Source organism: Metopolophium dirhodum, chromosome 1 (genome assembly GCF_019925205.1).
Source record: "Metopolophium dirhodum isolate CAU chromosome 1, ASM1992520v1, whole genome shotgun sequence".
NCBI classification, from domain to species: Eukaryota; Metazoa; Arthropoda; class Insecta; order Hemiptera; family Aphididae; genus Metopolophium; species Metopolophium dirhodum.
The window spans coordinates 19,093,485-19,120,782 of record NC_083560.1 but is presented as its reverse complement, the minus strand read 5'-3'; the positions used below and the strand labels follow the sequence as shown (position 1 = coordinate 19,120,782).

The window sequence follows — 27,298 nt, the reverse complement described above, 5'->3', positions numbered from 1 at the left end:
GTATAAAAAGAACTATTTAAATATACATGAACATACTACTTACAAAAACAGTTAAAATAAAGTACTATATAACATACTTACAATGTATACTTTCTTTTAAAGTATAAAAACATGATTATTTTACAAAGGTATTGTTGTAATATTAATCAATTACCTATACAACAAATCTTTAATTAACTTAACCTAAATATATTTTCAAATAATTTCAAATTTAATAGAAATTATATAGTTTTTAGTTTTTATATGGATTTAGAACCAAAGACACTTACGTATATGGATCAATGCACTCCGGTAATATCTTTTCTTCAGGCTGACTTTCTTTGATTTCTATCTTCAATTTTTCATGTTGGAAAAATGTTTCATTTAGCGCATTTGCAACATTTTCAATATTTGCACTTGGTTGTACTTGCACATAACAATACCTAAAATGAAATTTAAAAAAAATAGTTATTATTTTAAGTTTTTACCAAATAAATTTATTTCTTTTGAAATTAAAATGGAAAAATTTAATTTAATTGATGTTTGCTGTTCATGTTACTTACCTCGGATTACATGGTGCATGGAAATGTACAGATTTAATGTCAGTATGAAAATTCTGAACAATTTCCCGCGTAATTTCATGATCTGGAAATCTGATCATGATTTGTTGATTGGTTCTAGGTGTACGAAGTTCCATCTCGGCGGCGATTGCTTTTACAGCATCTTCGCGATTCCATAGTTTTTGAGCACGCTGTGGTGCTCCAGATTGTTGTGATTTTAATCTGCGCTTCCGTTTTTTGCATTCAGTTACAGCATTTGTTTCCTAAATTTTACAATGAATTAAGTAATACCTTAGTAAAACTTTAATAATTATAAATGTTCTATTTAAGTAGGTAATTTATTTATAGAACAATTTTTCAAATAGATAATAAAGTTGAAGGTAAAAGCTATTTAAAACACAATGTAAATATAAATAATGATCTCAAACCTGATTAGTTCCATTTGATTGATTTTGAACGGAACTGTGAGGCCTGTTCATACGCATATGTTGTCTTGGTATAAACCGAGGTCTTTGATTAAATTGAGGCCAATTTTGTGTAGACGATGATGATGGTGTTTGTGGATTTTGTGAAGAATTAGCAAAGGAATTCCCAGTCTGTAAAAGACAATAAGAAGGTAACAGTAATAAAATATAAAATACATATTATAATTAATTTCCCAGTAACATACGGCATTTTGAGGGAACTGTCTTGGATAATTGTTGCTTGGAGTATTCCCATACTGATAAGGCCGTTGACGTGCACTGTTGTTGAACGACCCCCAGCGTGCCAAAGGTAATCTATAAGTACTATAAGTAGTACTGTTACTAGATGAACTGAACGCGGGAGGATTGTTATTACATGCTGTAGTGTCTGTAACGGTACTGTTGGCGTGTGGCACAGGACTGACCATACCGAATTGTGTTTGCCATGAATTGGGATAAGCTTGTAGCCAGATCCCATAGGAATGTGTTGGTGGCGGAGTCGTGAAATCCGTCTGCAAATGTATTTGGTTATTGTGTGGTGGAGGCTGTTGTGCCACATAACCAGGCAGAACTTCTATCGGCGGACTTACAATAGCCGCTTCATCAATCGACTGGTTTTCCACTAAAAAAACAAAAGAGATGTATATTAAATTTCTGTACATATGAGTATTTCACCGTGTTTCAGGTGCAGTATGTATGATGCTCACTCGTTGTAGCTTGTTAAACGTTTATTGTAGATATTACAATGATTCGTACAAGACCCGCAAAGACATAGAAATAGGTCGGTTTTAAACGTACTGCGTTAGTGTGTTTCCAAAACTGAAAAAGTAAGAAATAAAATTGTAAGAACATAAATCGATAAATTGGTACCAAGAAGTAAATACTTACAGAGTTTAACACATACATACAATATACATGCAACCATACTATTCTTTAATCTATGACACGAACACGTACGACTATAGTAGGTATGCTACGCCGCCATTTTGCGAATAATAATGTTATGTGAATATGAATTTTCCCACTTTATTTTGTCGATAATAAATGAGTGGCAGAGCATACCTATTATAATGTGTAGAGTCTTAGTACGACGCACCAGGATAGGGGTACTTGTCCCGAAAATCCATGGAGGAAAAAAAATAAAATCATGATATCTACCCATCACTTTGGCGTGGAGTATAGACCCTCACCAACGTGGCATCATCGTACTTTAGGCGGTGACCTCTTGTCTTAAAATTTCATGGAGGAATATATTAGCGGTTATACGGCGGTTACCCTTTGACCTACCTGAGGTGGTGTTGCATAACAAGTCGAGGGATATTTTCATTTTTTTTTGTCCGAGTGAGTGGCAACGTGGGCATCATAGGCGTGCATCACTGTAAATGATTTACAATGTTTTTTCCATAAACCTATAAACTAATGGACAGCGCTTAGAGAGAGAGGTCAGGGGTACGATATAGAGTAAAAGAGAAAAGAGAACGTGGGGGAAATATAGTATTAGTTTCATACGTCAATAATTACCCCCTTTATGTTCTTTCTCTCTTTTCTCTCTTCGTCCTTTCTTCTTTCTTTCTCTTATATGATTCCCGTGCATTGATGGCAGGGCGGAGTGGAATGCGCTGTCCATTAGTTTATCGGTCTATGGTTTTTTCACATTACTGTCACTGCTAGATCACTGGCATAATTTAATTTTTTGCTCCATGAATTTTCGAAAAATGAACTGAAAGAGTTGAATCAGTGTGTCGAGAAAATTCAAATACACAATTTTTTAAATCGTGGCACAATTGCGAGATACCCTGATTCAGTTTTACCAACCAAAGTTGGGCCATTTTCAGCTGGGCCACCGGGCCACCAGGCCACCGAGCCACAACCTGGACCGTACCGCGAGTGGGCCGTCGTTGCGGGCTCTAGTTATTGGTAGTGGTTGGTCGCGATTAGTCCCATAGACCTATAAACTGACGGACAGTGCTTCCCACACCGCCTTCCATTGTGAATTCAGACGGCATAACTGAGAGAGAAAAAAAACAAATAAGCACATGAGAGAGAAAAAACATGTTTTGGCACACTTTACGGCCAAACCTCTCTTTCTCTCTCAACAATCCCGTCTGGTGATTTCTCTCTCTATGCGATGTCCATTATTTTATAGGTCTATGTCGCACCTGCGATGATAGTACCGTCAGGTGGCAACCCCTATAGTCGGCGGCCGAAAACAATATTATATAGTAAAGCATGAACATCGGACGTTCGCTGACAGAAAAGGCCTTTAGTTCCGGATTTACCATGGACATAATAAAAATAAATTATATTACGTATTTATGTCAATGGATTGGACTAAAAAAATTGTATACAATAAAAATCGTTAGCCGAAGTCGAACGTTTTCTTGATTTCAAACAAAATACTCTTGTCTATAAAATATACAGGGTATTACAGGAAGTGCCGACAAATGAAACAACTTTTGTTCTAAACAATATTTTTTAATTTTCTGTTTTTTTTATAATTTACAGCCACTTACACTACACGTGTATACAATACTCTTTTATCTACATATATAAAAAGGTGGATAAGTAGATGTCACTCTGCTCTGTAGAAGGTGACTTGTAGGTCACCGTAATGCAGGGGTTCCCAACCTTTTTATCATCGAGTACCACCAGATAATTTTATAATCAGTTCGCGTACCACTTCAATTCTAAAACTAAATTAGGAGTCAAAGTTCAAATTTTTTTTAACGTTTATTTTTATTATTTATTCATTTCTTAACATATTTTCTTATTAGATATTTATGAAAGTAAAAAAAACTTAATTTTTAATTAAATCTTAATATTTTTATGAATTCTCAACTCAAAAAAATTTGCTAATTTTCGTGATTTTTCCATATTTTGTCAAGACCAACCAGAGTATCAACTAGATTCATTTTCCTATCAGAAAAGTGACTGTTGAAGAAAATCCAAGCATTCTTACTGTCCTAAAAGGCAGACACAGAAAAAAAAAAATAAAACAAAAAACACACTTTATTATAAAGTCAATACATTCATCGCTTCGCTCAGAATCTAAAATTGATATTAGGGCCATCTGTAATATATGTTGATAGATTCAAAAACTACTGTACCGTTTTCAATAAAAGTTATTAATCAATACATTTCTCACGACTTTGAGGATGTTTATATCTAATTTTTTCGACTCCTTTATATTTTATCAGCTTGCGGAAATGTTTTTGTTTTTTATTTTATAATTTATATATTTTATTTTTTTGTATTTTTTAAATGATTGCCAAGGCTACCATGTACCATTGGAATTATGGCATACCTGGGATAATATATGTATAAGATTGTTTTCGACCACCGACTATAGGCTGTTCTACCTGACGGTTCTGTTAGCGCAGGCTTGACCCAGAACGACAAAGCGCGCAACGAAGGCACACTCGCGTTACGGTCCAATTAATGCACTGGTGGCGCACAGCCAAGCTGAAAATGTCCCAACTTTGATTGATAAAACTGAACCAAGACATCAGTACTTGTCCCGAAATTGAAAAAAAATAAAATAAGTATCTGAATTTCTCGGCACACAGATTCAACTTGTTCAATTCATCTGGATTCTATATAGAATAGCCGTCTAACCTATACATTTTTTTTACAAATAAGTTAAAAAAAATAAATAAACCTTTAGCATGGACAACACCGGGTTCCCACCAGGAGATACGGGGCAGCTATCGCAATATAGAAATCTGAAGATAATGTTAATAAAATAAATGATAAATCAAAAAATCAAAAAATCCAAACAATTTCCTACTAAGTCATTGTAACAATATAGTAGGAGCCTTGTATTAAATGTTCAAGCTTTTACCAAACAAATAATGTTTAATTGACATTCATAGAAAAAAGACTAATACAATGGAACTGAAAATGTTCCTAAACAGTTCAAAACAAATCAAAATATTCTGAAAATGTTACCGTGTATAGAAAATGCAAATATAAACAACCACTGAAAATTTCATGTAGGTATTTACGGTAATTTGTTTTAGAGCTACGCCAAAAATCAAAATCGATTTTGTCAAATACCAATTTTTCGTAAAAATTCCCATTTTCCTTAATTTTTATGTTGTTTTTCTCGGGGCTTTTAAAAAATATTTGGAATTTAAAATTTTGACCTCCTCATCAATGCACCAATTGGATTCACTTTCCCATCGAACAACGTACTGTCAATGAAAACCGAAGCAGTGTTACTGCCGCAAATGGTGGGGACAGACACAAAAAAAAATGTTTAAAACAACACATTATTTTAAAATCAATACATTTATCGCTCATCCGCTCAGAATCTATAACTATTTTTCACTTTTTATAGTCGTTATTGTAAAAGTATTTTCGCTCACTAACATAAGACAAGGGAGCTCTTCCCCCCCCCCCCCCGAACTCACTCTTAAATTATACAGCCTTATTGGTAACGAATGATTTGCCATACACTGCGCATCGTACTCATATAATATATGAGTACTATATTATAGTTAATGCAGGTAATTGTTATTGGTATGCGACCATGGGCAAAGCGAGGACGTTAATGTCAGAAGACCTGTAATTCACTTAAAAATCAATTTTTTCATTTCAAATATTGTTCGCACAATCTATAGGTTATGGTAATTGATAATACATTTTTTATGAAAATTTGATTTTTTTTGTGTAAGTTAATAAGGATGAAAAAAAGTACGGTTTATTTAATTTATTTTAATTAATTTTATAAACACAACAAATTATTTTAAAAAAAACGTTAATATACTTAAATGTATAGCTTTAACTTAAAAGAAATAAAATTATAAATTTTAACTTTTTAAATGTTATAAAAATATTTGGGTTGTTCCCACATTGCCCCAGACAGGTATAAACTACTTTGCACCAAATAATTTAATTAGAGTCAATGATTTTATTTTATTTAAATAACTGAACATAAATAAAGCTGAGCTTGAAACCGTTTTCAAAACCGATTTCAGAAACCGGTATAAACCGTTTTAAAACCGAAACTGAAACCGTAATCAAAAACGTAACCGAAAAAAAATGAATACCGGTATTAAAGTCAAAACCAAAATCGGAAAAAATTGGATACTGGTATTATAGTTTAAAACTGAAACCAAAAAAAAATTGGAAACCGGTATTAAAATTCAAAACCGAAATCTGAAAAAATTGGAAATCGTTATTATTTTATTTTTTAACTGACTTGTTTCTAAATACGTAAATTCCATTAATACACATAATTAATACTCATAATAAAATTGAGATCATGATTAAAATGTTGATAACCATTTCATTATTCGCAAAAAAAAATTGGAAACCGGTAACAAAACCGAAATTTCTTAATACCGATATTTGTTGTTGTTTATTTTGTACAAGAACATCAATATCAGGCTGAATGGAACTTATTTTCACTCTTAAGTCATTTTGAATATCGAGCCTACTTCTGTACATAATTTCGTCAGCATCCCGACGCGACGACGCAGGTACATTAAATATTATCGGAAATAATATAATATTATGTAATATTACATAATAAAATGGTCCGTCATCCGTCGATAACGACGTATGAGAAAACCATCCACATACCACATACGACAATACGACGTATACATAAATAAATATATAATATAATTCTAATTAATTAATATAATATAAGATATAACATTTTACATTTACATATTACACATTTTATAAAAAATCATACCAAAAAATTTCTTTGCGTACCACCTACGAGCTTTCCACGTACCACGGGTTGGGAACCTCTGCTGTAATGGATGGTGTTAAATTTGAATTTAATGATATAATATCATTGTATAAGAAAAATGATTCTGAGCGAAAACGGTCAGTCAGCCTATAATATTACTAAGTATATTTGATGATATAATTGTGAATAAAGTAACTTATATATAACCTATTTACGTGGAACCTTGTTTTAAATTTTCAATCCTTAACTATAAAAGTTGAACATTTTATAAATTTTTAACTACAAAATAATTATTAAATTTTAAATTTGATACATTTTGTCAAAATTTGAACTTTAAATGGTTTTAAAAAAAAATTGTGCCTATGTATTTTTAATATTTTCAACTGCTATTGTAACATAATATCAGGAGCCTTGCATAAAATTTTCACGCTTTTTTACCCAACAAATAAAATTCATTGATATTTAAAGAAAAAAAATTGGAAACCGGTAACAAAACCGAAATTTCTTAATACCGGTATTGCTAAGTTGAAACCGAAATCGAAAAGATTAAAAACCGGTACACAAAATTTAAACCAAAATTATTTCAGAGCTTATTTATTTGTTTATTTAATTATTTATTTATTTCAGAACAAACAATATAGAATTTTAAATAAAAAAAAAATATTAATAACAATGCACAAAATAATTGAATATATAAATAATAAATTATTGATAATACATATCAAGTAAATTATAATAGACATATGTCCAGTTTTTTATTGATTAATTGCAAAATTTGTTACTTAAATATTCAATTATATTATCTCGGCGTTTTTAACAATAACTGGGAATTTGAAATTTTGACCTCCAAATGCACTATAACTAGATTCACTTTCCCATCGAACAAGATACATGAAGTTGAACTTATTTCGACTACTTTTCGTGTAAACAGACACAAAAAAAAAAGTTAAAAATACATGTCATTGTAAAATCAACAAATTCATCGCTCCGGACAGAATCTAAAATAAAAATTGTTGATATTACATTTAGTACAATTATTATTTTCCGTACATACTGCATAGGTTGTCTTATTAAATACTCAGATTCTTGGCAAAATATTTATAATATTTGATTCTTACCACAGATAAAATAATAAAAACGTGGGTAAGTGGATGTCACTTTGCTGTACAGTAGGTTACAGGTGGGTCACTGTAATGGATGGTGTTAAATTTGAATTCAATAATATAATATCATTTTTAATAAGAAAAACGATTCTGAGCGAAAACGGTCAGTCAGCCTATGATATTACCAGGACCGTATTTAGGAATTTTTCGCCCCCGGGCACAATATTTATGGCACCCCTTTCCAACACAATTTTTTTAATACCATAGAAGTGGTGGCTAAATTTTTTTTTTTCGGGGGGGGGGGGCATAAAATTAATTCTTTAATCTTTTTTTATGTTTCCCTTTCTCATTGACAATTTAATTTGCAGTTAGTTTTTAGCAATTTGAACTAGGTAGGTACCTATGCATTCCAATATTATATTTTTAATAGTAGGTAAACCATACAATAAAAACATAAGTAACTAATTTATAACTTAGGTCAAAGGTACTATCTACTTAGAATCTTCCATGATTCAAATAATAATGAATGATATACAATTAATAATATAATATACAATAATATTATAGTAATATAATAATATTTATTGTTTATTTTACAATTTTTTTCTTGATTGAATATCAGCAAAATGATCTATAATATCCTCATATTTAATTTGTTTTGTTATTTCTGATTCAATATTTAATATTGCAAGTGAGTTTAATCTCTCTTTAGAAATTGTTGACCTTAGGTATGTTTTTATTCGGCGTAAAGTTGAAAATGACCGTTCAGCGGTACAGTTTGAACAGGGAGTACATAAAAACATGTGTAAAGCAATACTCACATACGGGTAAATGTCTTCTAAACCTTCTATTTTTAACATAGAACTCATATCAATTATAGTTGATGGAGAATTTTTCATACTTTGAATATAACTTTGAAAATGAACACATTCGTTAATAAATGTTACATCCAAATCTTTTGTATACATTGAGTACAAATGTTCAGCTGAAACACGTACTTCTGATGGTTTATCTTTATGAGTCTTAAAAAAAAACTATACTTTGTTATGACATTATCGTAAGCTAACTTTCGACTTGTTAATTCTTTTATTATAGAATCACAAATCACTAAATATGTGTTTACTTTAAATCCAAACTACCTGTTAAATTGATTTCATTTTCAATAATACTAGCTGTTTCATCATGATGTTTTGTCCTTTTTTTTACGTTTGTAAATAGTTTCGTAACAATTTTCAGAACATTTTTTCATTGCTAGTACTTCATAATGTTGAAACATTTCATCAGAACGGAGATTTACAACATATTTTATCAATGCTTCATATTGATCACACACTTTACATACATCAATATTGACTGATTGTAGATATTTACTAACCACATTAAATCGTTGTAGTAAATCACCCCAAAATAGTGACATAAATGTAACTTCAAAACGGTTCATTAATCTAAGTAAACCACGAGCTTCATTTTGAGTGATAGATTTTTCATTTATATTTTCTGATATGTCGCATAGACTTTGTTCAACACTATCCCAATTTTGGTTTATAGCTTTACATGCATCTTCCCGAGCGGACCATCTTGTTTCGGAAAGATTTTTCAATGTAGATTTTACTTTAAGTAAGTTCCAACGATGAGTTGATGAAGAAAAAAATGTATAAATACTTTGAATAAAATTAAAAAATATATTAGCTTCCTTACAGCAACTTGCTGCACATGACCCTACTAAATTGAGGGAATGGGCTGAACATGGTACAAAGTCAGCCAATGGAGAAACTTCTTTAATTCTAGCCTGGAGACCAGAGTAAATACCAGACATATTCTTTGCGTTGTCATATGATTGACCCCTCAAATATGCAATATCAATATTATATTTTTTTAAGAGAGAAAACACAGTATCAGCCATGCACTGAGATTATGTAAAACAAAATGTATACATATGTGAACTTAAAAAATAAATAATAATAAAATGTATCATTTTTTAGAAATCTTCCTCTTAAAATAAAAAAAATTATTTTTTGTTTATTTTATCTGAGGTGCCCCCAAAGTGTGCCGCTCCCGGGCAATTGCCCACCGATGCCCCCCCTTAAAACCGGCCCTGGATATTACCTAGTATATTTGATTATATTATTGTGAATAAAGTAATATTTATATATAATCTATTAACGTGGAGCCTTGTTTTAAATTTTCAATCCTTAACTAAAAAAGTTGAACATTTTATAAATCTTTAACTACAAAATAATGATTAAATTTAAAATTTAATACATTTTGTCAAAATTCAAACTTTAAATGCTTATAAAAAAAAATTGTACCTATGTATTTTTAATATTTTTCAACTGCTTTTGTAACAATATATCAGGAGCTTTGCATTAAATGTTCATGTATTTTTACCCAATAAATAAAATTTTATTGATTTTTATAGAAAAAAAAACTAAAAAAATTGAAAACTGACAATGTTCGTAAACAGCTCAAAAAGAGTCAAATTATTTTCAAAATTTTATCGTGTATAGAAAATGCTAATATAAACATTCAGCGAAATGTTCAAGTATCTACAGTCATACGTTTTTTAATTACAAAAAAATGAGAAAATCGTTACACGAGAAATCGAGTGAATATCTAATGTTGTAAAAATATGAATTTCAAACGCTCATAAACATTTAATTTGACTTTCTTGTAGACCCTTTTTTTTTTTTTTGATAAAGGTAGAAAAACTTATGGATAATCTTGGATAACATTTTCAAATCTTAGATTTAAAAAGAAAATTTTTTATGAATTCTCAACTCAAAAGAATTTGCTAATTTTCGTGATTTTTCCGTATTTTGTCATAATTTGAACTTTAAATACTTATAAATAAAAACTGTGTCTATGGATTTTTAATATTTTTCAAATATTGTTGTAACAATTTAGCAATACTGGTATTAAGAAATTTCGGTTTCGGTTTTGTATACCGGTTTCCAATATTCTTTTACGAATAATGAAATGGTTATCAACATTTTAATCATGATCTCAATTTGATTATGAGTATTAATTATGCGTATTAATGGAATCTACGTTTCAAAACACGTCAATTAAAAAAAATAACGATTTCCAATTTTTTCAGATTTTGGTTTTGAATTTAATACCGGTATCCAATTTGTTTCGGTTTTGGTTTTAAAATGGATTCAGAAATCTGATTTGAAAACGGTTTCAAGCCCTGTAATTTAGTAGGAGCCTTGTATTACATTTTCAAGCTTTTTACCCAACAAATTAAGTCTTATTGACGTTCATGGAAAAAAATACTAATAAAATTGGAAACTGAAAATGTTCCTAAACAGTTCAAAACATATCAAAATATTTTTTAAATTTTATCGTGTATAGAAAATGCAAATATAAACAACCAGTGAAAATTGGTATGTATGTTCATTTGTTTTAAAGTTACATCTAAAACCAAAATTATAATAGACATATGTCCAGTTTTTTATTGATTAATTGCAAAATTTGTTACTTATATATTCATTTATAATATTTATATTACATATTCAATATAATATTTATATATTCAATAAACTACCACCCAACAAGACGCGTTCAATTATACCCTATAAACGGAGAGATTCATTTATTAACGTAAGATAGTCGTTATTTAAAAAAACACTGGCATTTTTAAATTATTTCTTTTACTCTGGATTTTATTTCTTATATATAAACACTAAACAAGAACTCTAGACAATATTATGATAACGTAAAATAATGGCAGATTAAATTTTGTATAGAATAATTTTGTCTTCATGTAAAATACCTATTATTATGTCAATAAAAATGTTTTGCTCCCAAGCCGCTGTCTAGCCACTCCTGAACTGTGAACACATAAACGTACATTCCTATAGTATATTATTGAAATGGACAATAAATATAATATGGCACTATGATGGGGGCGGCGAATGGAAAGATGGGTCGCGACTCGCGAGCCGCGGAGTAGGTACATAGTGAAAAAAATGTACCTGATAGCCAAGACGAGGAAAAAAAATTACTCTCAATATTATCGTAAATATGATAGAAGCGGGTATACAAGGATCGACCATGTTATGTCCATATTATTATTTCTATGGAATCGACAATATTTACACCTATAGATACAATTTTTCGACATTTCGTAGCGTTGTAATGCCGACGCAGTTTCGATATATCGTTCAATGTTTTCGTAAAAACAAATACAAATTCATAAACAGACATTTAGCAGAACATCTTTTCGTTTTAAAACGTCTATGTGAACATGACTAGAGGTGTTCACAGAGATTTGCAAAATGTCATCAACAAATAATATTTTCTATAAAAGTTAGAATAGATGATATTAATGTGGAGCAGTGGCGGATTTTTTTATGAAGGGTGCTAAGGTGCTACAACTCATTTGTCTTTTTTTAACAAATCATTAGTGCACAATTTACAAACAATAGACAGTTAAACAAATAAAAAAATAAAAAAACTGAAAATGTCCGTAAACCGCTCAAAAAAAAAATCAAAAGATTTTGATAATTTTATCGTGTTTAGAAAATGCTAATATTAACAACCAGTGAAAATGTCATGTATCTACGGTCATTTGTTCTAGAGTTACACCAAAAACTAAAATTGATTTTGTCGAAACCATTTTGCGTAAAAATTCCCGGTTTTTCTAGATTTTTTATTGTTTATATCGGCGTTTTTAACAATAACTGGGAATTTGAAATTTTGACCTCCAAATACACTAACTAGATTCACTTTCCCATCGAACTTCGATACTGAAGTTGAACTTATTTCGACTACTTTTCGTGTAAACAGACACAAAAAAAAAAGTTAAAAATACATGTCATTGTAAAATCAACAAATTCATCGCTCCGGACAGAATCTAAAATAAAAATTGTTGATATTACATTTAGTACAATTACAATTTTCCGTACATACGGCGTAGAACGCGGTCTGTTGCAGCGCCGCAGCGGGCAGCGTTCCGGTGTAATTAGATACAGGATTTGACCTTGACCGTCGCCATAGTCATATATACTATATATCTATATACGATATCACGGCCCGCCGCGTCAGACCGCGATCCGTGGGCCTTAAACGAATACGGAGTTCGTTTATTCGTTATAAATTAGGTTCACTTTGATTTTCGGTCATTTGACGTTTCGACGAGTTGGACGAACTCGTTTATGTCGTATTGTCGTTCGTTCAGCAACCATCCCGGTTGTAGATCTACAACCGTGGTAACCGTTGAATTTCGTACGGGGACGCCGAGTGTTTGTTGAAAAACGTGAAAAATTCGCTCGCTTATTATTCCGTTTTCGTTCCATGTGGACCGGTGTCCGGTTCCGCTCGTCTTCCAATTCTCCACACCGCCGCAAACCGTTTTCACCGTCTCCGAGTCTTCCCATCCGTGTGGCCGTGGACGATTTGCACAGATTTGCAGACGATTCGCCGCGGTTTTCGGTTTCTTACTGTAATTATTGGTAATCGTCGTTGGATTGCGTAAAGTAATTTACCTTTAGCCGTCGCCGCCGGTCCCCGTCAATTAATTGTACCAGCATGGCGGCATCGACAGACGCAGGAGGTTGGTGCAGTTCATAATTATTATCATTGTTGTATATTTCAATATATTTTGTATTTATAATGTAGTCAATTATTATTGCATCGTGCGTACAACTGCTTGTCACTATTGTCGGTTTTGTTATTATTATTAATTGTTTATACTGGTCGCTCAGTTAGGTTAGCTATGTATAATTAGTGATGCGATTCATCAAATCAATCTGATTATCTATTTTAAAAATCATTCGAATAACAAAACAATCGAATTATAGATTCTCAGTTCAGTAATTTATAATTTATTTTTAAGACAAAAGCAATATTAGGTAAATAATAATAAATTCACTTCAACTGAATGATACCTAATAGTATTATTCGTATATACACTAGGTATACACTATACCAATTACTATACTTATAAAACCAATGACTACGGGTAGTGAGATAAAAAAAATCATTCGATTATGAAATATATCGATTACTAATCATTTGATTATTCCCATCACTATATATTATATAGTTAGGAATGGAAAACGTTGTCCACATTACCCGGTGTTTCCCAGGGATATATGAAAACAATATATTTTAAGGGGGACGAGGTGGCCGAGAAGTCTAACGCGACGGATTCGGCACGGCCGGTCCGAGTTCGATCCTCGACCACTGGGCGGCATTTTTCTCCGTGCAAGTTACGGTGTCCGGAGAACAAGTGCCGCCATCCCCCCACCCTGGGGCATGGCATAAACCTACGGGTGCCCCATTAGAAATTCTGCCAAACACAACACACGTGTATCAACCTACCCAATATAGAAAACCTACAGTGCCCTCCCCACAACCAATGGCCTATGTTGCCGTGGGTTACCCAATAAAAAATAAAAAAAAATATATTTTAAGTTTAATAACACCAATTAATCTTTAAGCTGTTTATTCTGTGTTATTTTATTGAATAGTTTGAATTATTCAAAACAATTATTTTGTGTTGAAAAAACGTGTAGTCACTAGTCACTACATTAAATTGTTATGATTAAACTTACAATCTATGAACGTTTCATAATATGTTTCTAATGATTTTCTGTGTTTGTCAGACATAAACTACATTTATATTTTAAGTAATGTTTATTAATATTAATGATATACATGGTTTTGGAATACAATATTTACCCAATTGAATTCAAATTAATTAATTCTTTTTTTTTAGAGGGATTGTTCTCTTGCACAATTTGCTATGAACCTTCAGGAACTTATTCTACATCTACACTATGTGGACACATATTCCACGATGCTTGTATTACGCGATGGTTGAAAAAGTAAATTATATTGCTAAATATTTAAATATAGACTTGTTTGAAAAAAAATTAAATTTTTTATAATATTTTATATTTACAGCCCAATCTCCCCAAATTTATGTCCAAATTGTAGATGCCCTTCATATGAACACGAATTGGTCAAACTTCATCCATCGGGCAATGAGAGGTTTACAGTTAAAACCAAAGAAGAACTGGACTCGTTTAAGTAAATATTTTTATACGTACTATGAATATTGTATATAATTTAAAAGTGATAAGAACATTAGTTATTTACTACTTGTATATTATTCCACATCTTATATAAATATTGGTTTTGGCTATCAAGCATATATATTTTGTAAGCAAGCATATTTATATTATAGAGCTATGGGTGCTTGTGGTCTAAGTCAAAATTTGTTCACGTTAGCTAATTTGAACAAGACAATATATACTTTTTTTTTTATTATTTGATCTTGGCTATCAATTTACAGTACTAATCCAAATCATAATAATATCGATTAAAAATAGATTTGTTTCAATTTTTAATAAAAACACGGTCAATATACATAATTTAAAAGCTTCAATTATTAAACTAACTTAACTTTTGGTCTTCTACGTCTAAATGTTAGCGTTAATGTATGAAATTCCGTAATACTATAAAATAGCTAGTTATTCTATCGAATTACCGGTACTTTCAGTTAATGTATTGAATGAATCCTTAAATACATACTTCAACTAGTTATTCTACATACTAACTAGATATTTTATAAACTAACAATAAAGGTTTAGTTAATGTTTTTAAAACTATTATTTTATTTACATTATTTTTAGTACAAATTACAAAAAAAATCAAATGTTAGTATTAAGTCAAACACGCCCAACATTGTTTTATAAAATATAAATATTCATTTATTTCACGTCAATTTATTAAAATTACTAAAATCTTAAACAAATTACAGTAGAACTCCAATTATCTGGACTAATTAATGTCAAGGGTGGTCCGGATAAGCAAATATCCGGATGATTGACATATGATATATCAAAAGTTATATACACACGTAACCATAAACAAATATGTAATTTTATTAGATATTCAACTGAAACAAAATAAGCTTTAATTTAAGTACATGCGTGACATAATTTAAAACAAAAAAAAAGCTGACTTGGCACATAATTTATTTTATTGTACTATTGTACTATACCGTCCGATGATTATACAACAACTGACTTACTAAGAATAATATCTATGTATGTGTGGCAATATTGTAAAATGTTATACATATGTATATGTATTTTATTATCGATAATTTTTAATATACCTACGTTGGAATGACGGATATTATTAAGAATAATATATATGTAGTACCTATTCTTTATCTAATCTAAAAACGATTATGAAACATGTGTATGAATAGCGGCACGTGCTGTATTTTTCTCGTCCGGTTAATTGGACGTTCGGATGATTGGCGTTCGGATAATTGGAGTTCTACTGTACAAATAAAAATAAAAAAAATCAATAGTTTTTTATAATATAATTAATTATAAACTGATTCTATTATTATAGTTAGAATTATTAAATTATTATTTTTTTTACAGTTTACAATTTATTTATTAGTACCCAATCTTTTTGGATGGTATTTAGAGTTACAAAGTAAATAATTTTTAAACATATGTACCGTTTTGTGGAGCACTTTTGTTGGACACAAATATTTATTCACCATCAGCTTGACTTTGATAATCAATAAGATCTAATTGACATCTAATGTTTAATTCAAAAAAATCATAAAATTTGTCACGATACTTTTTTTTCACTTTTTCTTTTTTTATACATGATTCACACTAATAACTAACAAGTCTAGTCTATGCCGAATTGTGTGGTTCAATATTATCTTATATTATTATTTTTATTAATAAAACAACAACGGCAACAAATCTTGTATGCTATCTCATCTAGTCTCATATCTACCTAATGATATAAATTTCATACATTAGTGAAAACCCAATTAGTATTCTATATATTAACTAGTAAAACCGTGTAATTTCTATATTAACGAGCATATTTAGGAGTTTTATAGAATAACTAGTTATTTAATAAAATAACGTATTACATACATTACCTCTAACATATATACGGAAGTCGGGCATATTAATAGATCTTACAAAGTGAAATATATTTATTTATTTATTTATTTATTTATTCATTAATATGGACAAAAGTCCAATTCACAATATATTTGTATAGATAACAATAATATAATATAATTTAAAATAATAAAATATAACATAATAATAGATAAAACGATTAATATATAGAAGAATAGGAATAATAATGATAATAATAATAATAATAATGATTATAATAATAAAAATAATAATAATAAAATACATTCAATGTTTATTAAAATAATTTACTATTTTCCGAAGGCATTAAAATATTTATGGGGTCGTATGACGTATACTTTTTAGATGAATGAGGAATATAATATAAATGATTGTTGCGAGTGTAGTGGTTTTTGACTTTGAAATTTAATTGACTTAATAAAAATGAATCGTCAATCTTGTTATTTAGCAATTTGGTGAGAAAGGTGTTGTATGATAAGTGTCTACGTACATTTAAAGGTTCTAAGTTAAATAATTTTAAAATATTTTCGTAACCAGAGTGAGGAGTTCTTTGAATATTACATTTATGACCTATAAATCTGAGAGCTTTATTTTGAACTTTTTCAAGTTGATCATTATGTCCTACATTATTGTGGTCCCAAATTAATGGAGCGTATTCTAATAAAGAGCGGACTAGTGAGGTATTTAGACATTTTAAAGTAACTGGATCACGAAAATCGGAACTGTTTCTTTTTATCATACCAAATACAGCTAAAGCTTTATTTTTAATCGCTGATACATGAGCATTGAATAATAGCTTGGAATCAAATAAAATCCCTAAATCTTTAAACAATGACGAACAATGTAAGTTAATGTCACATATATGGTAATTTAAATGCAAGGGATTGTGCTTTTTGGAGTAAGTAACAATTTGGCATTTATCAATGTTTAATGAAAGACTATTTGAAATGCACCATTCGTTAAATGAAGCTAAATCACTTTGAAGAAGATTAATATCATCGGGGGAAGAAATAGCTTTGTACATTTTTGCATCGTCGACAAATAATAAAATGTTGGAGTGTGTAATGGAGGATACAGCATCATTTATAAATAAATTAAATAGGAGAGGGAAAAGGTGATCACCTTGAGGTACTCCAGAAATTACGTTTATGGGTGTTGATATAAAATTTTTATATTTGACAAATTGGATTCTTTGACTTAGGAAAGAGTTAAACCATGATAATAGGGGATTTGCAAAGCCGATTTCCTGTAGTTTATTAATTAATAAATCGTGGTTTACTCTATCAAAGGTTTTTTCAAAATCAGTATAAATAACATCTGTTTGTTGATTATTAGAGAATGATTGTGTTATATAATGTTTAATAGTTATTAAATTAGTAAGACATGATTTATTATTGCGAAATCCATGTTGTTGTGGTGCTAAAATATTTTTAAATATGGGTGTAAGCTTATCATTTATTATCTTACAAAATATTTTTGGGAGAATAGAAATTATTGATATGGGATGGTAGTTTGAGATAAATGATTTGTTACCTTTTTTGAGAATTGGATTAATATAGGTGGATTTCCAAGACGATGGAAATGAGCCACTATTTAAACAAGAATTAAAGAGATATGTGATAGGTGGTGAAAGTATAAATCTGCAATTAAATAAAAATATAGGAGAGAGACCATCAGGACCAATTGCATTTTTGTAAGAGAGAGAGTATCTAATTCATTGAAAACTTCTAGGAGTTCAATATGAAGTGAGTTTAACGAATCAATAGATTGAACTATATTAGACTGGGAAATAATATTTGTTGGAGCTGTATCTTTATATACTGAGGAGAAGTATTGACTGAATAAGTCAACAATTTCTTGACCATTATCAGCTGTTTTATGGTTAAATGAAATTGTGTTTGGTAAACCAGATGATTTTTTAATATTATTAATAAAAGACCAACATTTCTTAGGTTGGGATTTAAAAGATTTTTGAATTTTAATTAGATATTGGGAGTAATCAAATCTACTTAAGGATAATAAAGTATGTAAATATATAATGTTTCGTAAGAAATTAAACTTTATTATAAAGTAATTAAAATTCCAATTCTTAAAATTGGTTTTCTAATGAACTCATTAAGTAACGAATATTAAAAAAAAATTATTATAAACATAATAATTCAATAATAATTTATCACAGCAACAAATTATCCGGATAAATTAACAACATATGTAGAACAGAAACTCTAAAACCACTTATCAATAATTTATTTTTATAATTAATATAGAATACTGGTTTTAGGAAGCTATTAAATCTTCGTTTGATACTCAATAAAATCTACAAGATAAAAGTGGAAGAACTTACATCTAAACTGAATACCTCGGAGGAAAGTTTAAAAAAAAGCTGTATTGCTGTTGATAATGTAATTAATGACTTATTTTCATATCAGCTTAATGGAAAGAAAGAGTAAGAAATCTTTTTAATTCTTAAAATATTGCAATTTTTAAACTTCAATATTATATTATGTAATTTTATTATTTCTATTTTTATACTAAACAGTATACCACATCTTTATACAAAATCAGCAGATTATAAGTTTAATGAAGAGCAAAATAAGAGGATTTTGTTGCAAAAAGAGGTATACTTGTACCAGGCAAGGCATTCGGCTGAGCTCAAGTAAATTAATATTTTTTAGTTAAATTAAATATGTTATGTTTGGTGCTAATTGAGTATTGAACATTTTTACTAATTTCATTTTATTAATTTATTAGCCAATTAAAGTCTGAAATAGAAAAGTTAAAATCAAAAAAAGCGGGTATTCAAAGTATATATCATGATTATAAACAACAAAGTACATCATCACAGGTATATTTAATGTTTTTTTATAATGAACAAATATAATGTTATGCATATTATTTTTTTTTTTTTGGGTAGGGGCCCATTTTCATTTTCCAAGTTTTGTGATATAAATATTTAAAAACAGCCCAAATTATTAACCTATATGCTAGGCTAATTGGGGGAATGGGCCCATCTATCTCTCTCCCCTTAAATTCGCTACTGATGTTATGTGACGTATGATATATATGTTTAGCCTTCAATTTGAATTAAGAGTTTTTATAAGGCAAAAAGAAACGATTTATTTACAGTCAAGTGTTAAAAACTTATAAATATTTAAGTAATATCTCCAACATGGGTACCCATATATAATGTATATGTTTATGTACCTATGTATATCAAATTGAAGGTCATTCAGTAAAAAGATTAAATATTATTTACTTAATATGTTTATTTGAATTAATTTATGAATGTATTTCAGAATGCTGGAAGCAAATTTGTACTTCCGCGTCAAATACAGTCTCCTAAGTTACAGCGTAAGATATATAATATAAATCCTTTTCTGGATAAATTAAAATTAATATTCTACAGTATAAACAATGAGATTAGTATACGCTTAATTAAATAATCATAAATTATATTACTTTTATTATCATTTCACGTAATATTAAAATATTAAGTGGCCTTGTTCTAATAAGGTAAATATATTTTTAGTAAATGTTATTATAAAAAAAGAATAAGCTTATTACGTTGCCGTATACAAGGTGATTCTTTTATCCTAAAACACTCATTATTTCAAAAAGTATTAATGTTTCAGAAAATATTTTTTTACATGAATCAAGTTGTTAAAAAAACAACATTTTTAAATATTTGTTGTCCTTATGTTTTTTACTTTTTTGAAAGACAACATAGAGTTTTAATTTCATATTCCCAAAGCAGAATATTTTTCTAAGTATTTTGATTCATAAAAATTGAATTTTGGACGAGTAGTTTATGAGTTATAAGTATTTAAAGTTTAGATAAACATTTTGCTGCGTAACCCTGTACCACTCCACTCCGTCCATCAACACTTTAAATACTTATAACTCATAAACTACTCGTCCTAAATTCAATTTTCATGAATCAAAATACTTAGAAAAATATTCTGCTTTGGAATATGAAATTAAAACTCTATGTTGTCATTCAAAAAAGTAAAATACTTAAAAAATTATAAGGATAAAAATATTTTAAAATATAATTTTTTAATAAAAACATTGTAATAAAGTCTTTCAGCCTATATTACTAAGTGTATTTTATAATATTATTGCCATTAAAGTTTCTATTATAAGTAGGTTGAATTAATATTTTCCGAAAACGTGACATTAGAAAATGTTGTTGTGTAATGTTATACTTAAGTAGAAAAATGTTTCAATTGTTTTGATCAAGCAAAAAATTATTTATCGATTTGAAAATTTTTCATGGTTATAAACAACTTAAAAAGAGACAAAATATTTTTAAAACTACATAACAACATTTGATGAACATTTTAAGTAACTACTTAAGGTTATTAGTTCCGAGTTGAGCCAAAAAAACTCAATCGATTTTGTTGAAAGCCGGTTTTGCGTAAATATCTCTGTCTTATCTTAATTTTTTTATATAGGTAGGGTATGAAAAATAAATAGCTATAAAGCTATTATACTAACTTTTAACTTTTAATACATTCTAAGTTCTAATTGCATGTAAAATATATAAAATTTAATAGTTAATAAAATATAGTTTAATATAAAGATTGAAATTAATACAATTAATTATTTATTTAATTTGCAGCATCCCCTTATGGTTTCCTATCAAACTGTCATTTTTGGGTTGTTGATGAACTTAGAAAAGTAGCAGGAGCAACCAATCACTTATATTTTGATGAACATCGTGTTATGGAGCATGGTGGAACCGTTGCATATCATTATACAAATATGGTTACACATATTATTGGTAACTCCCAAAACAATTTAGAAGTTCTTAAAGTAAAAATAATATATTGATATCTTATGTAAATATATAATAATTTTTGACAATATATTATAATACATTTTTTCAGGGTTTAAATGAACGTAAAAAATGCGTTACTGATTATTGGCTCAGTGACGTCATTGGTGAAGGAAAATTGTTGAAACCTTGGTTAGCTCACCATTTTCCAATACCATACAGGTACAATATTTTTTGTTTTATTTATATATGTGCTGTCGAACCTCTATTTAACAAAATTCTATATAACAAAATATTTATTTTTATTAATAATCTTACATTTAAATTTTATAATAAGTCTATAATTCACTCTAAATTTCAATTAACATATTTTTTTTCAACGAACCATCAAGTTTTTTAAATATAGGTTTGACTGTATATATACAGATATAGATGTATTACAGTAAATACTTAAACCAGATCAATCAGGGGCGAATCTAGGATTTTTTTATGGTGGGTGCTAGTTTGCGTATAATGGTCCTAAGGTACTTATTAGTTATTATGGAAAAAAATTAATAGTTTGAAGTTTAAACGTCTAGGAAAATCAGTCTTGCAATGTACATTTGTTTAGGATATTAGATAAAGAGATTGCTATATAATTATTAATTAAGGTACATAATTCAATAATTTATTGTATCAAAACATTAAATAATCATTTTATTTTTTTTTAAACATGTAGATACATAATACAATGTACGAATTTTAAAATTTTATCCGAGTCACCACATTCATATTCATTATTTCTAGTTTTTTTACTAAAATAAGATGTTATACTGGTATTTGCTTAACTGGAATTTTTCTTAATATTCTTGTTAATTTTATTCATAATAAATTACTAATGTTAAAATTTTCGATGTAAAAAAACAAATTTTTTTACTTTTGAAAACAGTGAACCAATTACCGAAAAAATTAAATTGCTAATGGTAAACAACTCGACCCCGCTAGCATACCCCACCTATGTGGCTGTAAACGTCTAAATTAACGTCTGAATACGGGTAAACAAGGGTATAACTTCATGTTGGTGATATCTGTGTACGAATATGTTGCCGACAAAATCACGGTAAGCCCTACGAACAAGTATACCTCAAAAATGCTACGCCACCGCCCACGGGAAGGCCGTACCAAAAATTATACTTACCTAATTTTTAATAGTTAATAATACGCGGGACGATACTAAGCACCCTACCCCCCTTAATCCACCCCTGCGGGCAATCTATATTTTCCTTAATAATTTAACCAAAGTTCACTTACAAAAATTCAATTTTGGTTGTTTTACTATCTAGTTTTTATTAACAACTGCAATAAACACAAATTTAGTCTAATACCTATTTCATTGTTATAACTGATAAATTTTTATTTAGGAATAAAAATATAAATAGTTTTCTATAAGTTATTGATTATTTTTTCTTATTATAAAAAATGAATGTAAGTAGATAACTTCATATAATTACTACTTTACACTATAGCACTTTAAATTATGTTTAATATTAATATTGATATATCATTGTATACAAAAAACGATTCTAAGCGGATACCATCTAAGATATATTTTCATATTATATTAATACTTATTGCCATTAGTAACTTATTTTACTCTTAGTATTATAGCAGGTTGATTTAATTTTTGCTGAAGACATTGCATTTATAATATCATATTATATTATTAATATTTAATTAATATTTATGTAATACTATACTGTGTTCAAGTTAAGAAACGTAATTGGCAGCAAATATATATGTGTTGGGGCGTGGCAATACTACACAGCAGGTTTACAAATATTTGGCACAGAGGGGACAACGGGTGTTGCCTGACAACTATATATTTTAACTTGAACAGAGTAAAGAGTATAGATGGTGATTAATAGCTATTAGATAAATAAAGAGTGACCTCTTTTCTAAGTACCATCTAAAATCAATTTTTAAAATCACATGTGATAAAATTATTTCCAAAAAAAAAAATATGAGATATTGGGTATTATATAATATTAAACCTTTTTTTGCTTTGTGCAGGATGAAAAAAAAAGAACTAATTATTTTATATTACTATGTTTCAGTGAAGATAAATTACCATATGAACATAAACAAATAGCTATTGTCAATTTTCAATTAAATGAATATCATAAAATTAAAGCTATGGTTGAAGTTACTGGGGCTACAGTAATCAATAAAATTTCCCGCAATACTTTTATTGTAGTTACTCTAAAGTAAGAATTTATAATTAATACACATTATAATCATAATATTTAGGTATTAAAAATAACATCAAATATTTATTTTATTTTACTAGTTATAACAGGCTTAGCCCTTTTTGACATTAACAATACATATTTGTGATAACAGAATTCGTTACAAAAAAGAGAGAAAAAAAATTAAATCTATACAACTATACATTAATACAGAATACATTTATCTGATGACAATAACTTGTGTTGTAAATATATACATTAATAATTTGGCAAATCGTCAAAGGCAGGGTCTGCATTAGCAAACGACATTAGGCGTCTTAAAGGCTCATTAGCCATATAGTTGGTGGTGGCATGCAGGACATAGAAGAAAGCCTTTGAGCGGGATGGAACTTTAAAGGAGATTTGAGAGAGAAGGACTGGAGAATCTATATTATTATTTAAAAGACCCGCAAGGAATTTAATACCTGTGACATGGCAACGTTCGGCCAAGGAGGCCATACCTAGGTGAATAGCAATCGATGTATACTAATGAGGTGCACAAGGTATCTTAAGTATGATACTAGCATAGCGTAGGAACCGGTGCTGAACACGCTCAATTTGTCTTGCATTGTCTGCAGTATGAGGGTCCCATATTCTAAAATAAGACGCAAATATATTTTAAAACAAAAATATATTTTGGGATTGTATGAGTAGCTTATACGGTTTAAAAGGAAGGTACACAGTCTCCGTCTTACATGTGCATAACATACCAAATTTACGTTCAGCAGATCACGTTTAATTGGGTTAATTTAAAAATCATGGTGAATCGACCTTTTATGAAACTTGATGGTAAGATAATTATCTGTGTTTGTATGTGGGTTTTTTATACGATACTTCAGTTTTTAAGTGAGTTATGAACATTTTTAATTTACGCTTTATTATATACGCATAACTTGCTAATAAATTGAACTAGTCAATAAGTGGATATATTTCATAATACTATGAAGCTCTTGAGTATATTAGAAAAATATAATTATATAAATCAGGGAGGTCCAACCTTTTGTAGTTGGCGGACCAATTTACACTTTCATAAATACACTGAGGCTGAAAAAAATCTCCCTCAAAGAATATTCAGATTTACTGTAGCTGCTATACAAATAAGATACCTACATACGTATATTTATATTTTTTTATAATTTTTAATAATTATTTATTATAAAAACGGGACATGTCAATTAAAGATTTGAAAAACACAATACAATAATACTTAATGAAAACTCAAAATAAAGAAGTGATACATTGTGATATAAATATTTATTTATTGTTGCCAATTTTTCAAATTGTAAGAATTAACTTATCATGAATTATCAAATGGCAAAAATTAAGAAATATGCTCTTAAAATTAAAATATCACTAAATATGCACTAAGCGTTTAATATTTTTTTTTCGTAGTGTCGTAAAAATAATTTCAAACGTACTCAGCAATAAATATAATAGCACAAAACATACAAATACAACAACTAATGTCTTTTTTATGTTTCAAATCAGCTGCTCCCTTTCTCCACCTATTTCATTAATAGAGCCTTAAAAAGGTTGAAAACCACCATTTTAAATAGTTTTCACCATTAAGTATAAATACTAAAAGTTGTGTCTTACTCTATTAGTCTATTATTTGATTAAAATTGTATAATTTTCTACCAAATAATTAAATGTACTTACATTTGTTATTATAGATCAGAAGGTGAAATGATAAAAAAAGCTGTATCTTTAAAAATACCAGTGGTCAATGTTCGATGGATCACTGATATACTTCTTGGTGAAAACATTGGTTTACAACACTTTAAGCGAAAAAAATACCAACAATTTGATTTGCCCAATCCATATCAAATTAACTACACCAAAGTATCACATCTATTGGGTATGCTATAAGTTAATCATTTTTTTTTATATATTTACAAATTGTATGTTATTTTTTTAGTTTAATAATGATGTTGGAAGACCAGCAAAAATTTGAATGATTAATAACTAGAATAGACAATATTTTAATCGGCAATATCTGAAAAGGGGTTTGTTAAAATCTCGTTTCATTTGAAATTTCATTTTTATATTCGATTTGATGTAAATAACATAAGAGTTTGAATATTCATTTTTTAAAATTACAATTGTTTTATTTTCCATTTAAACGAATTTTCATTTTCATAAAACTTGTTTCATTTGAATCTTCATTTTTGTATTTAACTTGATGTACAAAATACAAGAGTTTGAATACTCTTTTTTTTAAATTACAATTGTTTTATTTTCCATTTATACAAATTTTCATTTTCATAAAACTTGTTTCATTTGAATCTTCATTTTTGTATTCGACTTGATATACAAAACACAAAAGTTTGAATCTTTATTTGCGCCTATATGATGACGATTATATTCAATGTATATTTTAAAAATAGCCATTTAGAACTCTGTCGATTCAAGACCATATAAACTAAAAACTGTATCGTTAACTACCAATGTTATTTTAACCTAGTGTAATTTTTAAAGCATAACAATTATATTCAATACATATTTAAACAAATAACATTTCAAACTTTGTCAATTAATTACTATGTTAATTACAATACATCTTGTTTAAAAAAATATGTGGTTAAAAAAAAATAATGAATCAATGCAGTATTTTTCAAACTTTTGCAATGCGTCCGCAATGTTCAATAACCATAATTCATAACTATTTTGTATAAGATAGCTAGATAAATATCAAAAATAGTGATACATTCTGAATATTAATATCAATTTTTTTTTTCAGCGGCTTGGAAAAAGCGTCCCAAAGTTATTAAATTAAATTCACCATCTAAAAGAATTAATAAGTCTACTATGACAAATATAAAAATGAAAACATGTGTTATACAAGAATTTTTACCATCGGGTGTTAATAACGGCGATGGCCATAATATCACTAGTACCACTTCTATTTTAGCTATACCGATGGCAACTGAACCAAGTATGTCTTCTGGACAAGCAACTAGACAAGCAAAAAAAGCAAAAAAGGTATATCTTATCTCATTTTTTTTATATACATATAGTCTGTGGTTAACATGTAAGAGTGTAAAGTTATCAAAATACATTTTTTCAGGTGAATAAACTCAAATAACAGTCATTGCTCAAGAACAGCAATCAATTTTCCATGTGACTTTACGAATGATCACTTGAAAGTAAAATCAAGACTGCACACTCTCAGTAATCTTATGTAATAAAACCTTATATATCAAGACTTTAGTTATAATTTTCATAATAATCAAATTATCATATATTTAATAATTACCTATATAATTAGTACTAAGATTGTTAGTTATATATGACTTTATGATAGTGTATATAATATAATAAATACAAATCAAATAATTTGTGTCATCATTTTGTACATGAAATAAAATACAATAAAATACATTTTTTAAATTAAAAAAATTAATACAATATGTTTTTAATATTTGGAGGAAACTTGAAAATAGGTTCCTTATTTTAGGTGCTACGTACCTTTTATACAATATATAGGTCTATTAATATATAATTTTAAAGTATA

At 28.7% G+C, this 27,298-nt stretch overlaps 2 protein-coding genes across 4 annotated transcripts in view; one reads left to right on the top strand and one right to left on the bottom strand.

Moving 5' to 3' along the window:
* LOC132936367 (uncharacterized) overlaps nucleotides 1-27,298 on the bottom strand; it is a 35,309-nt gene that overhangs the window by 7,691 nt on the left and 320 nt on the right. The window contains exons 1-6 of one of the 3 annotated variants that reach the window (XM_061003086.1): nucleotides 1,892-4,584; nucleotides 1,711-1,822; nucleotides 1,210-1,625; nucleotides 968-1,135; nucleotides 543-802; nucleotides 270-422 (exon numbers count right to left, since the gene is read on the bottom strand). In XM_061003086.1, coding sequence (XP_060859069.1) covers nucleotides 270-422; nucleotides 543-802; nucleotides 968-1,135; nucleotides 1,210-1,625; nucleotide 1,711 — 998 coding nt within the window. In that variant the 5' untranslated portion in view covers nucleotides 1,712-1,822; nucleotides 1,892-4,584. Of the gene's footprint in view, nucleotides 1-269; nucleotides 423-542; nucleotides 803-967; nucleotides 1,136-1,209; nucleotides 1,626-1,710; nucleotides 1,823-1,891; nucleotides 4,585-27,298 lie in introns of those variants that run through there. The other 2 variants (XM_061003087.1, XM_061003088.1) reach the window with 2 other exon arrangements.
* On the top strand, nucleotides 13,079-27,297 carry LOC132936368 (PAX-interacting protein 1-like). Its single transcript, XM_061003089.1, has 13 exons — nucleotides 13,079-13,367; nucleotides 14,535-14,643; nucleotides 14,723-14,848; nucleotides 19,025-19,189; nucleotides 19,283-19,399; nucleotides 19,495-19,588; nucleotides 20,040-20,094; nucleotides 21,365-21,558; nucleotides 21,633-21,742; nucleotides 23,614-23,763; nucleotides 25,458-25,642; nucleotides 26,525-26,766; nucleotides 26,852-27,297. The coding sequence occupies exons 1-13, from the start codon at nucleotides 13,343-13,345 to the stop codon at nucleotides 26,867-26,869; spliced, it is 1,590 nt and encodes a 529-aa protein (XP_060859072.1). The 5' UTR covers nucleotides 13,079-13,342; the 3' UTR covers nucleotides 26,870-27,297.